This window comes from Mustela nigripes, chromosome 4, assembly GCF_022355385.1.
Source record: "Mustela nigripes isolate SB6536 chromosome 4, MUSNIG.SB6536, whole genome shotgun sequence".
In the NCBI taxonomy this organism is placed as follows: Eukaryota; Metazoa; Chordata; class Mammalia; order Carnivora; family Mustelidae; genus Mustela; species Mustela nigripes.
The window spans coordinates 48,598,677-48,611,718 of record NC_081560.1 but is presented as its reverse complement, the minus strand read 5'-3'; the positions used below and the strand labels follow the sequence as shown (position 1 = coordinate 48,611,718).

Below are 13,042 nucleotides of genomic sequence, written 5' to 3'. Positions count from 1 at the left end.
CCCTTCGCACCCTGTATAAAGCAGTCCACATTTTTTTGTCACCAAGCATCTTTATTTTTCTGTTACATAAAACACGGTTAGCTGGGCAAGACAGGAAGTGTGCCTTCCCATTCCTGGAACCCCAAGCTAGAGCCTACAGGGACAAGGGGGACGCAGGACAACACAAGAAATGAAGGGCATTGGGAGGGGCATCAGTCCTCTCCACCAGCTATAAAGTTAGCTCAAGACAACACACCATGCTACAAAGTCACCCCATTAACACATCCTTCCCAAGTCAAGACATTGCCTTACAAATGAGCTCCAAGACTATATAAATGACAAAAAAAAAAAAATCTTGTTCAAATATACAATATTTGCTATTGTAGGAAAAGTCAGGGTGTACATATTCAACATGGCTAGACAGTAGGACACAGGGACCAGGGAAGGTGCAGGAAGGCTGGGAGCATCTCTGTAGTCCTACTAAGCAGAAGCTAACCCAGAGATCTGCAGCTAGCTTGGGAATGCTCCCCTCCAGAAGTAGGGGTAATGGGCCTGAACTTGGGGTGCCCAGGCCAGAGAAGGAGGGATTCTAGGTTGCAGCACTTAGAATGCTTTGGAATAAATATATTATTTTTCAATTTAAATAGAAGCCAATACCCTGGTCCCCGGACCCCAGCCCTTCTCCACGCAGCCTCAGGGACCCCAAAGGCTGCCAGGCAGAAGCAGGAGGGGCCTGGCGGAGGAAGGGGCCGGGACTAGGTAGCAGGCAAGCCAGTGAGCACAAAATAGGTAGTTTGGGAGAGTAGGTAGTACTGAGAGAATCAGGTCCTTTGCCGTATGGGGGAGGTGCTGGGCGTCTGCCAGTGTTGGGACATGTCTGGGCTTCCTGGGAGAGGAGGCCTACTGGGGATGGGCCCATAGGTAGTTTGGGGTGCCTCTGGCCGAGGCCTGTGCTAGGTAGTATTTTAGCCGTGCCAGCGCAGAGCTGGTCGGACTGGGGTTAGGGAGGGTGTCTGCTGGGGATCCTTGGGGGCAGAGAGAGCCCCAAGGGGACCCAGTCTAGGCGGCTGCTCGGTCCAGAAAAGATGGGAGCTGGAGTGGGTCGTGGGGCAGATGGGTGCAGGTTGGGGACTGTTTTTGTTTTTGTTTTTGTTTTACGTTTTCTTTTTATTTTTTCCACTTTTGTAAATAAAATCAATGAGTCTCTAAAGACGCTTTTCCCGACTGTCTGGTGCAGCCAGGGCCCCGACTTGGCCCCTCATTCCTCCTCCTCTTCGTCGTCATCTTCTTCGTCTTCGTCCTCATCGTCAGCCTTGTCGGTGGCGGCGGCGGCGGCGGCGGTGGCGGCGGCGGCGGCGGGCACGGCGCCCTCGGGGGCTGCGGTGGCCGGACCCTCATCTTTATGCTCTTTCTTCCATTTCATGCGGCGGTTCTGGAACCAGATCTTGATCTGGCGCTCGGTGAGGCAGAGCGCGTGGGCGATCTCGATGCGGCGGCGCCGCGTCAGGTAGCGGTTGAAGTGGAACTCCTTCTCCAGCTCCAGCGTCTGGTAGCGCGTATAGGTCTGGCGGCCCCGCTTCCTGTCGGGCCCTGGGAGCAGACAGGACACATGGACACATGGACAGATAAACCAACAGAGACACAGACAGGACAGCGCATTAGCCAGGCCGCCGTCCCAGAGCCCGCACCTTTCTCCCAGCGCTGACCCGGGCGCGCGTCCCCCCCCCCACCCGCGCCCCCCGAAAGGGGCTGGGGGAGGAGCGGGAGTGTTAGGGGAAGACCCCAACTGCGGTGCCAGAGCGCAGGCAGCTCTGTGAGGAGGAAAGGCGCAGAATCCCAACTTTACAACCGTCCTTTCCAGCCGGCTAGGCTTCCACAATGTCCGGCTTCCCCCTGACAAAGGGAAATTGTAAATATAGAGTGTGGGCAAGTGGGAGACGCTGCGCTTTTGCCATTCAAAGGCGAGTTGGGCCGCTTCCCCCGCCCCTTGCTAGGCAAGTGGGTGACCTTCGGGCGGTCCGCACTCCAGGGGCGCCTTTCCTTCCTAGCAGACCGCGCCCCCATAGCCGGACCTTCCAGGGGCACTCCGACCCCCTGTCCCCGCTCTCGTTCCCCACCCCTCCTTTAACTGGCCCCTGGCACAGGGGCGTAAGAGGGGCCCTGATGAAGGGTTTGGCTCTTCCTGCTTTTGAAAAAGAAAAGCCAGGCCGAAAGGAAAAGGAGGAGGGAGCGAGAGAAGAAAGGGAGAGAGAAAGAGGGAGAAAGTCAGAATAGCGAACAAAATGTTAAAATTCCAAGGCAAATGGAGTTAAATAAATTTACGAGGATCGAACCCATTAATTGGGTCATAAAAAGTTTTATGAGCCTCATTTACATACAATGCTACGGGCTCTCCACGCTATGGCGCCTTGACTCTAATTAAAACCAGAAAGGCAGCGCCGCCAGGAGTCACCGGGCCGTCGGCTCGCAGTCGCCTCTCTCCGCGCTCCGCGCTCCCCAGCCGGGCGCTCCCCGCTGCCCGTCCGCCCGCTCGCCTACCCACCCGGTCAGCCTAGCTGCCTCGCCTACCTGAAGACCGCATCCAGGGGTAGATGCGGAAATTGGCCTCCGCCGGGCCGTGCAGCGCGCCTTCGTCCGCCTTGTCGCAAGCGCCTTTGGCGAGGTCACCGCAGAGCCCGGGGATGTTTTGGTCGTAGGAGGCGCAGGGCAGGTTGCCGTAGGCGTCGGCACCCAGGCCGTACCCGGACGCGAAGGGGCTCTGATAGAGGGGGCTGTTGACATTGTACAAGCCCGGTACGGTGGAAGCGAAGGCGCCGGCGCCCGCCCCGTAGCCGCTTCTCTGCGAGTTGGGCGCAAAGGAGCAAGAAGTCGGCTCGGCATTTTGGAACAGAGAAGCCCCCGCCGTATATTTGCTAAAAAGCGCATTCACATAATACGAAGAACTCATAATTTTGACCTGTGATTTGTTGTCCGGCAGCTTTCAGTGTCGGTTTTACGAGGTAGCGTGATATATGATAACATTACACCCCCAGATTTACACCAAACCCCATTTTCTTTTGGACGGAGCTCGCCGCAGCACGTGACCGCCCACATGACCGCCTCCGCCAATCTCAGCAGCCCTCACAGGTGGTCTTGCTCCGCGGGGCCCGCGGCAGCCTAGAATGGAAGGGGAAGAGGCTCAAATATGTGGCCAACGAATCTGCCCGCGCCGGGCTGGCCTGACGCGTCCCGCGGGAAAAGGACCCCGAGGCTCCGCGCGAGCGCTCAGTTCACCGCAGCGTGGACGCCTGGCCTGCAGAGGCTGCGCGGGGCGGCCGGGCACAGCCTCCTTTAGCCTATTACCGAACTCTGGAGCAAGCCTGCAGGCCTCCCGAACCCTGTCCTGTCTACTGACCCAGCCTAGGGAGGGTCTCTACACTCGGCGCACCCGCCCGACCCACGGCAGTCCATGGGCAAGTCTCAGCTTTGGGCAAATCGGTTCTTTGCCCGCTTGTACCCCCCGCACGCCCCACCCTCCGCCACGTCCACTGGGCGATAGGCCCAGTTGGACTATGATCCAGATGGGGCCGGCGCAGCGTCACTTCCAGCTGCAGCGAGAACGCCACCGCAAACTGGAACCATGTGGTTCGAATAAAGTCAACGTCTCCCGGCTTCCTTTCCTTAATCGGAGGCACACTGTTTATCCGCCTTAAAGGAAGCAGTGAAATATTTATCTATTAATGAGCCTCATTTGCCAACAGATTTATTAACGTGGGGTTCCCCTCCTGCCTCCTGGACACCGCTGTCCTGGCAGGCTCTATGCATTCGCTCCTGGGCACCTGGCTGGCCTCTGGCAGCCTAAGAAATAGCTGGACACTCTTTTGTTCCTCCCGGCAACCTCTGGTTTCCCCTCGCTCAAGGGGAACCAAGTCTCTTTCCTCCAAGGCTGGAGGAACCTCAGGCCCTACACTCTTCCAGGTACCCCTAGTGCTGGGACTTTTCTGGAAGCCTTTACCGGGGCCACCCATGGGCCTCTGCCAGCTCCTCATGGTCTTGAGTGCTTGGGAGCAAGCAATACATAGGGTAGAGCCAGTTTGAGAGGAGAGAAGCCCCAGGTGCCTGGCGGCTTCAGCCCACTATGAATCTCCATTTCTTTTTGGAGACCCCCAAAACAAATAGGGGGACCCCCTCTAGTAAGACCACCCAGTTCTAGCGGCTTCACATATCCAAGGCTGGCTCACAGCAGAACACAATAATTTCCCTCCTTCCCATTCAGGCCCCCAGCGCCTGGACCTTACCTTTCCAAGCCTCCAACCCCTACACAGGGTTGGACCAGCCGGAGCCCATGCTGCCCACCGCTCGTTGGAGTGTGGTGGGGCGAACCCTTCCCCTAAAGGCCTCATAAACTGCTCAGGCCTCGCTGGAAGCCCATCCGCCAGGTCAGTATGCCTTTTACTGCTCAGCTCGATTGCACACCATAAACCCGACCTCACAATGGAATTGCCCCGGAAATTCTCCTCTAAATTATAGAGTTTGGTTCCCTGTGTACAAAGCACTTTCCATCACTTTCAGAAAGTCCAGGCCGCCCCCTGCTCACTGCACCCTCTCAGGGGGTCCCAGGAGCACAAAAGGCAGCAAGAGGGTTCAGACCCGGATGCAACGGAGCCCCAGTTCCTGCCTAGTGGACTGCCCATGGGTGTGGGTGGAGAGATGGGGGGCTGTCCGGGCAGGTGGGCGCCTGCTGGTTTCCCCTGGGGACACAGGGGCTGTGGGGGGGGGCAATAACCTGGGATGCTCTTTATGCAGGATCAAGATGATAGCGTGTCTCAGTTGGGGAATGGAGGCTGTAACACCGGTAGGGAAGAAAAACTAAATATTCCAAATAGCATCGCTTTCGGGCAGGATATAAAAACCTAAAAAAGTTAAAGGAAGACGAAGCAAGCAAGAAAGCCAGGAGATCAAAGAGGCGGAATTAGACAGCTTTAGACCAATAAATTGTTCCCCGGGTGACACAGAGCAAGATGCAAAGAGAAAGACCCGGCCCCGCCGCCGCCGCCGCCGTCTGTCTAGACTCCGGCGGCTGGAGCGGCCAACGGCGATGGCGCTTTAAGTAAAACCTGCCCTGAAGTGAGATGACCCAGACCAAGTGGGAGACAGGGTTCCGGGAGCACGGGAAGGAACACTGAGGCTGGGACCCCAAGCCACAGGCTCATCCCTGCTTGGGTTTTGTCCGGCGCAGGTCCAAACGGTTCTAGCGGGGCGCACTGCCCCTTTGCTTGGGCCAGAGAGAGTCCGGATACTGCCGGCAAGGCCTCAGCCTTTCTAGGCCCAAGACAGACAACTGGGCCGAGTCCCGCGGGTGCCGAATCCTTTCGTTCGTTTCTGGGCTTCTGTGTTTCCTCCTGCCTTCGGTGGCGGGGTTTTAAAACGAAAAGGCCAGACAGAGCCAGGCTTTCAGTAAGGCCTCCTTAATCGCGTGTTCTCAAGCCATTGGTTTCCTACCTGTTTGGCTGAAAAGACACAAATGCACTGGGTTATATGTGATAATATTCATAGAAATGCTCATTGATGATCAGCCTGGAGCAAGCATGTGCAGGAGGGTTTCTAACCAGCCGAGCTGTCTTTACATAAAGACGTTTTTCTCACCGCTCTCCCGGAGCGGGATTCCTACCTACCAAGCACAATGTGTTTCCCTTGCTTCTTGTTACCAAATAGGGTTCAATATTTAAACCCAGATAAGAATACAAGCCCAGCCCTGGGAAAGCGTAGGGAGCCTGTTTCCAGTCTGGCCGCTGGCGATTAGCTTCTCTAAACGTTTCCAGCCGCGCCCCTCGCACGGGCTGCGCTCGGTTCTTCAGTCACTGAGCGGTCCCCGGTCGCGACGCAGGGACACATCCGTGCCCCACGAGTGCAAAGGAGCTAGGGCTGAGGCGGGGCGGGGGTTGTCTGCGCAGCTAACGGGGAAGCGCTTCCCAGGCAGCCGAGTCAGGAGTACCACCTCCCCAGCCATCCACCGGCCAAGGGCAAGGGAGGCCCGGTGTGGCAGTCCGTAGTCCCAGCCAGCCGGCACCTACCTGAAGCCTTCTCTCGGTGGAGAGAAGCGGCCGCCACCGATCCGCTCCTTCGCCATTTACTCATAATTACATAAATTGAGCTTTCTATCTGCAGCTTGGATGCATGACCAGGGCGGCTCTAGGGGAAGCTCTAAAACCTTTCTTACAATCAGACACTGTGAAATATTGTGTTATATAGGGATATATAATGAAGACGTGTGTCTGCAACACCAACCTGTGTATATAAACGGAGAAAGAGGGAGGAAAGGAAAGGAAAGGAAGGGGGGAGGAAGAGAGGGGGGGGAACACTCAGGAGATCTGTCAACCAAAATCCAGTCCCCAGTTTTACAGCGTGTACAGCGGGGAGACGCAGGTTGTAAACATTTTGTGGGCTTGGCAGAGACTATTACAACCCAAATAAATACACCGCATGGCGTGTTCACAGGGCTCCGGGGTGCTTCGATGGGTTCTGTTTGTTTTGCGTTTTCCCTGTGAAACCATTCTGCACCAGGGGTTGATCCTCGCACCCGCACTCGTGGCCGCCTCCTAGAAGGTTCCGGGGCGTGTTCCCCGCCCAGGGTCCAGGATAGGCTGGGCCTAGATTGGGGTCCCCTCCCTCCTCCTGGCCTCCTGAACACGGGAAACCAGAGCAGCCTGAGCAGCTCCACTGCCAAGGAAATTCGGTGGCGAGAGAAAGCAAGGAAAGCGTTCACGACGTGAATTCCTGTCCTGGAGCTAGGATGTTATCATAATTATTTTAAACGTTGTATTTCTTTTAGAACAATCAAAGCAGCCCCTGGTGAGCCCGCAGGGATTTCCCCATCCCGGGCAATTCAGCCGCCAAACCCACACTAGAAAGTCACCAAGAATGCCTTTGCCCCCGATTTTCCACCACCTTGTTTTATTGCCGCTTATTCGAGGCGGCCGGGTCCCGGGGTCCTGGCTCCCCTGCGGGTGCTGGCTCACCGGCCTCGTACCGGGGCGCAGCGTTAGGGAGCACCCCCTCCCCGGTCTGCCGCAGGACCCTTGACCAACGTAGGCGCCCTCCGCACCCCCTCCGGGGGGTCACCAAGTCCCGGGGCTGTAGGCCTTAGTCCTTGTTTGTCCGCTGGTCAGCCGAGTTCTCCGAGCGTCGCGCTGCCCCAAGGCTTGTCGCGGCCTGGGAACGGTGACCCTAGAGTCACGCCCGCGCCTGGAGCTACAGCCCCGCAGCCGCCGGACGGCTGCAACCACGCAGCGCTAGGCCTCCGGAACCGGGGAGAGGAAAGCGGGCGGGAGCGGTGCAGGTCGGGCGAGCACCACCGCTTGCTTGTTTCCCAGCGAGGTTTCCGGCCCGGCCTGAGCAGCAAAGAAAATATACGACCGCAGTTCATTCAAATCTGGGGCTCCCATTCGAGAAAGGCTAGCGTCAAGTCGACATCTTAGGAACTTCCCAGGGTTGCGGCGGCGGGAGATGGCGGCCTGGGCGCCACTTGCGTGGAGCCATACTGCCATCTGCTGGCAGAATCTCTGCACTGCAGCCCCCCGCTCCCTGAACTTCGTCAGCCGCCCGGGCTGGCCCCGCGCCCCACTCCCAAAGCTGGGCCAGAGTCGCGTCCCTGGGGGGTGTGCGTGGAGCCCGGAATCTACGCTGCCGAGAGCGCAGTGCCCATAAAAGAGTTGTTTCCGCAGCCGCTTTATCGGTGCAGACAGAGCAAACAAATGAAAGGGCTTTGGTGGAAAATCTTAATTGGGGCTGGACAGTTGTAAACTCATTAAGGGCCGAATTCCAGACAGTTCGCAGACCCGGCCTTTATGGCACACCCTTACTGCCCATTCTTTGAAGTTCCTTCTGTCTGCAACAACAGAGGGCGTCCCAACCTGGCGGCGGGATGGGGGTGGGGGTGGGGGTAAGGGGAAGACCCATCCCCGGGCGTCCTGGTTCCCCCTTTAGGCATCGGAACTCAGATAACTTTCCAGCAGTCTCGGGGTGGTGGAGGGAGGGCGTGGCGAGCGAGAAAAGAAAAAGGGGGAGATTAGGCTGAACCCTCTGGCCACATCTATAAGGCGCTTGGGCCTCCGAAGTTGTGGCCGTTCCCCCCGCAGCCCTTTACACCCCATAAACGGCAACAGCCCTCATTTGCTTTTATGGCGCTTCCAGCTCGCCGGCTGCCTAGGCCCTGCCTCTGCCAGGAGGGGTGTTCGGGAGGGGAGTGCGGTACAGAACCCAGAATCTCCTGGGTCCTGTCAGGACGCTGAGGTGCGGGGGCGCAAGACTTCAGTCCCCTGAGAGTCCCCAGATGTCCTTCCTGGCGGCCGCGTCGGGGTAGCAGGGCTCGTTTCCCTCCTTGGAGACTCCTCGGGAAGCTGGTCCTTCGACTCCCCGTCGCTCCTGCCCTCACACTCCCCGCCCCATGCCAGGGGAAGGCCTAGAGGATCTCAGTGGACCCGGCTTCGGGAAATATCTCTGGGCGCCAAGATGAAAGGGTGGCCTTTCGCTGCTACTGGCCAGCGGGACCTGAGACCCCGCGCGGCTCCTCGGAGGCCTCTCGGCCTCCCCGCAAATGGGACAGGTCAAAGCCGGGAGCGAGGCCTCGCCGCACCTCGTTGCCCAGCCTGGCTCCGTTGCTTGCGCCGCCAAGCAGCCGGCCGGAGTGGGAGCGCGGCTGGCTGCCGCTGGTCCGCGATCCGAGAGCCCGCCGGCGGAGAAATCGAGATTCTGCCTCCTCCCCCCAGGCCCGGCCCCCACCCAGAGACACTACCCACGCTCCCCTATTCCAGAGAAAAAGGTGCAAAGAGCTGACCCGCAATAAATAGAAAAGAATCAATATATTTTATTTGCCAAAAAGTTAAATATCATCTCAACACAACATTTGGTCAGTAGGCCTTGAGGTAACTATTGCAAAATATACAGTGTATGTCCAGCCGGATGGAAACCCCAGATTCATCAAGGATACAAATCTACAGTAGCCCAGTGGCGGTTTCATAGTGTATAATTTATTATCAATAAAATTAACTCCATTACAATAAGCATTCATTTTTCCCCCGATTAAAATTAAATGTAAACCATAGGTAGTAACCTTCTGCACATATGTATTAGCTCCAACTTTCCTCAATGTTCATCCGGTGCAAAAACAATATTCAAGCTTGTCTGATTACTTTTTTCTTTAATATATGGATTATATATACAATGAACAAGACAGGTTTATAGAACGGGTAGAGACGAAAATGCCCACATTTCCAAAGAGGAGGAAACCATGAATTTATGCATCCTGGAGAACACTTTCTTTCTTTTAAAATTTTATTTCAGTGGGAAATCCTTACAGCTCGTTTACAATCCAAGGTGAACAGCCTAGGCATACAGAAGACATGTTCCATACAGAGCTATACTCTACGCAACTATTTTTCTCCCCTAGCAACAACCTGAGTTGAAATTGAATTCTAAGCGCTCACAATCACAACGGGTGCATCACCCAGCACAGAAGTTTGAGTCACAAAACATAATTACCACAATAAAACACAGTGTTCAAGTATCTGGGCAGATCGCTCTGCCGCACAAAGAGCAAATTAAATTAACTACACAGACTAAAAACTATACAGCCCGCCATCAACAGTTGTGCATTATAAAAAGGTAGTATTTTTTTTGTTGTTGTTGTTTGTTTCTTTGAAGTCAGGAACAGGTAGATTTTTTCTAAAAAATATATACAAGCTAGCACACACAGGCATCAGCGAAAATGTCCCCCCCACACACACCATTTTTTTTGTTTGTTTCCGTCTTATAGAAAATGGAAAGCTTACAATACCTCCTCCATCAAAGCGGCAGGCTGGGGGGCGGGGGGAAGCCAGCCTTAGCTGGGCTTGCCAGGGGGAGATGAGGCCTGGAGTTTAGAGCCGCTTTGTGCGGGATGGTTGGGGTGGTGGACGCTGGGGTCGAATAGGGGCGGGAGAGGGATCAGGCAGTCCTTTCTCTTTCTCCCTAGCTCGCTCTCTCTTTTCTAAATGAACTCAGTTGAATCACTCATCTTTTGCCCGGTCCTTGTTGATTTTCTTCATTTTCATCCTGCGGTTCTGGAACCAGATCTTGACCTGCCGCTCGGTGAGGTTGAGCAGCCGGGCCACCTCGTACCTGCGGTCCCTGGTGAGGTACATGTTGAACAGAAACTCCTTCTCCAGCTCCAGGGTTTGATGCTTGGTGTAGGGGCAGCGCTTCTTCCTTGTGGAGCGCGCGTGGAGCCAGTTGGCTGCCGGGTTGCCTGTGAAGGAGACAGACAGGGGATTTAGAAAGAGGAGAAGCACCTACGTCCCCCCTCCACTGGGGGCTGGGGAACCTCCTAGGGTCTTCGGCCAAAGTGCAGGACGCTGCTGAATCGGTGAGGGAAAGGCTGTAGAACCCGTACACAATGGAATCGTGGCAGACAGACGGAGGAACGGTCACTTACAATTGCACGCAGTAAAACCTCGGCTTTCCCCTCCCTTTACGAGACCCTCCTCTCTCCTCTGTCCTCCTGTCCTTTTCCTCTCTTTCTTTCCACTCTCTGTACACTATACAAGGATGGAAATTTAGAAATAGATCCTCTTCTTGCCAGGCAGGGGGACAGCACGCTGCCCTGTGTTCCTGTAACGTTAATACTCTCTTCTCCCCCGCACTAACACACACACTCTCTCTCTCTCTCTCTGTATCCTCCCTTCCCCACCTTTCCTTCTACTTTCCCCTTTCCTTCTTTGACTCCCTGGAAGGCCATCAGAGCCGGGTAGCCGGCATGGCGCCCCTAGGCGCCCCAAGGATGTTGATCACTTCTCCAGTTTATGTGAATAATCTGGCATGGGGACCGCCGTGGCCCGGTCGCCTACAGCCTCATCTTGGGCAGGATATACGCCGCCACTGGCTGAAGGCAAGAAGTGGAGGGGATCGGCCGTCTTCTTCAATGTCTAGGCTGCAGTTGCTGCCGCCGCTCCAGGCTCCAGGACAGTCTAGCCGCACAAAAGATTCTCTCTGCCGAGCTGCTTTCGAAGAACGGCCCAAAGTACTGCTGTCCTGGTACCGGACAGCCAGGGAGAGGGGCGGCTGGTCTTGGCTTGGCCCGCAGCGCCTGCCCCGCCCCCTCTCTCTCGGCAGCAGCCGCCTCCCCTCCCCCTGAACCCGGCAGCCAGCTTGTCACTGCTCTCTGGAATTGGGGCCCCATCCGAGGCATCCTAAACAGCAACTTCTGGTTCCCGGCCCCTGCTCAAGAGGCTCGCAGCGCAGGCGAAGCAGGCTCAAGAGAAAGCTGAAGGGCTGGCAGATCCTGGTGGCCGGCGTGGAGGCGGCGGCCGGTCTGAAGGGAGGAGACACTTACTGGGATCGATGGGGGGCTTGTCTCCGCCGCTCTCATTCTCAGCATTGTTTTCGGAGAAGGCGCCTTCACTGGGCTGTTTTTCTCTATCAACTGGAGGAGAACCACAAGCATAGTCAGTCAGGGACAAAGTGTGAGTGTCAAGCGTGGGACAGTCACCCCTTCTGGCGGACAGTGGTTCAGGTTTAATGCCGTAAGGCCGGCTGGAGGGCAAGCCCGCGAAGGAGAGCGCGCCGGGCGTGGGCTCCAGCCAGGAGCGCATGTACCTGCCGTCCGGGGCCGCCGCCGCCACGGGCGCCTGGGGGTGCACGTAAGGGTGGTGATGGTGGTGATACACCGCGGCGGGCACCGCGTTGGCGCCCGCCGCGTGCACCGGGTTCCACGAGGCGCCGAACACCGCCGCCTTGGACTGGAAGCTGCACGGGCTGAAGTCGGGGTGTTCCGCCAGCGCGGTGGCCTGCCGGGGAGGCTGACCCAGGGCCCCCGGCGCGTAGCGGCCCGCGCCCAGCTCGTCCGCGGCCTCGGCGCCCAGCAGGAACGAGTCCACGTAGTAGTTGCCCAGGGCCCCGGTGGTGGCCATCGCTGTGCCCGGTGCCTGGCCGGTCGGCCCGACCCGCGGAAATTATGAAACTGCAGATTTCATGTAACAACTTGGTGGCACCAGGGGGGGAAGTACAGTCACCTAATAAGTTGCCGGCGCCCGCGCCCCTATTGGCCGCGCGCGTCACGTGCCCGCCCGGCAGAACAATAACGCGTAAATCACTCCGCACGCTATTAATGGCCCGGTGTTTTGCAGTCATAATTTTTATAGCAAAAGCCATATGTTTTTATGCAAAGGGATCGCGGCGCTCCACGATCGGGTTTGTTTTAATTGTGGCCAACGAAGATTAAAAGATCAAATCTGGCCTTGCCTCTGGACTCCCTCCCCTCCCACCGCCGCCACCAGACACACACTTCTTAAGCGGACTATTTTATATCACAATTAATCACGCCATCAGCGAGGCGCGGGTCCCGCGTGCGAGTGCGGCCGGTGGAGCCCCTCACATAAAATTAGACAATAATTGAAGCCATAAAAAAGCAGCCAAATCGCATTCTCGCTCTACTGTATTTAAATCTATATTTATGATATTTCATAAGGAGTGATTGTTTCAGAAGCCACACAGGCTGGTGGGAAGTCGGGAACGACCAACAGATTCGTTTGCTTCGCCGTGGTTCCCGGCTGTAAAAATTTACGAGGACTGGGAAAGGTTAAATTAGACTGTTGGGTTGGGTTGGCGAGCTCCCTGTAAATAATTCCTGCCGTCCCCGGAGATGCGAGTTTACCCCCGGGCCGGCCGCGAAAAAGTCAAATTCAACGCAGCATCCGTCCCAAAGGGAGCCACCACCGGCCCCTGTCCGAGCGCGCTGGGCACGGACAGGCTTCCCAGAGGGCACCGCCTATTGTGGGGCCCCGAGATCTGCCCGCTTTGGATCCCAGGGAGCCCGGGAAGCTGGCTCCCAGCGTTGCCGCTGCACCTCCAGCGAGCGCCCCACCGAGGAGCAGCCGGCTGTCCCTGAGTCGAGAGGCTTGAGGGCCTGGTTGTGCCGCGGGTTCGGTTCCGACCCCGCGCACACGCGCCCCCTCCGCCCCAGCCCTACAGCCCTTCGGTCCTCAGCCAGGAATCGCGACACACAGGAGAATGCAGCAGGCCACCCAGCGCCGTGCCCCGACCTCGGAGG

At 56.9% G+C, this 13,042-nt stretch overlaps 2 protein-coding genes across 2 annotated transcripts; both read right to left on the bottom strand.

The window, feature by feature from the left end:
* Window positions 1-13: 13 nt before the first annotated feature.
* On the bottom strand, window positions 14-3,425 carry HOXA7 (homeobox A7). The gene is made up of 2 exons (XM_059396674.1): window positions 2,548-3,425; window positions 14-1,569 (listed from the first exon to the last, which is right to left on the bottom strand). The coding sequence occupies exons 1-2, from the start codon at window positions 2,924-2,926 to the stop codon at window positions 1,238-1,240; spliced, it is 711 nt and encodes a 236-aa protein (XP_059252657.1). The 5' UTR covers window positions 2,927-3,425; the 3' UTR covers window positions 14-1,237.
* Window positions 3,426-8,804: 5,379 nt separating this feature from the next.
* On the bottom strand, window positions 8,805-12,247 carry HOXA9 (homeobox A9). Its single transcript, XM_059396673.1, has 2 exons — window positions 11,327-12,247; window positions 8,805-10,243 (listed from the first exon to the last, which is right to left on the bottom strand). The coding sequence occupies exons 1-2, from the start codon at window positions 11,901-11,903 to the stop codon at window positions 10,005-10,007; spliced, it is 816 nt and encodes a 271-aa protein (XP_059252656.1). The 5' UTR covers window positions 11,904-12,247; the 3' UTR covers window positions 8,805-10,004.
* Between the last annotated feature and the right edge of the window lie 795 nt (window positions 12,248-13,042).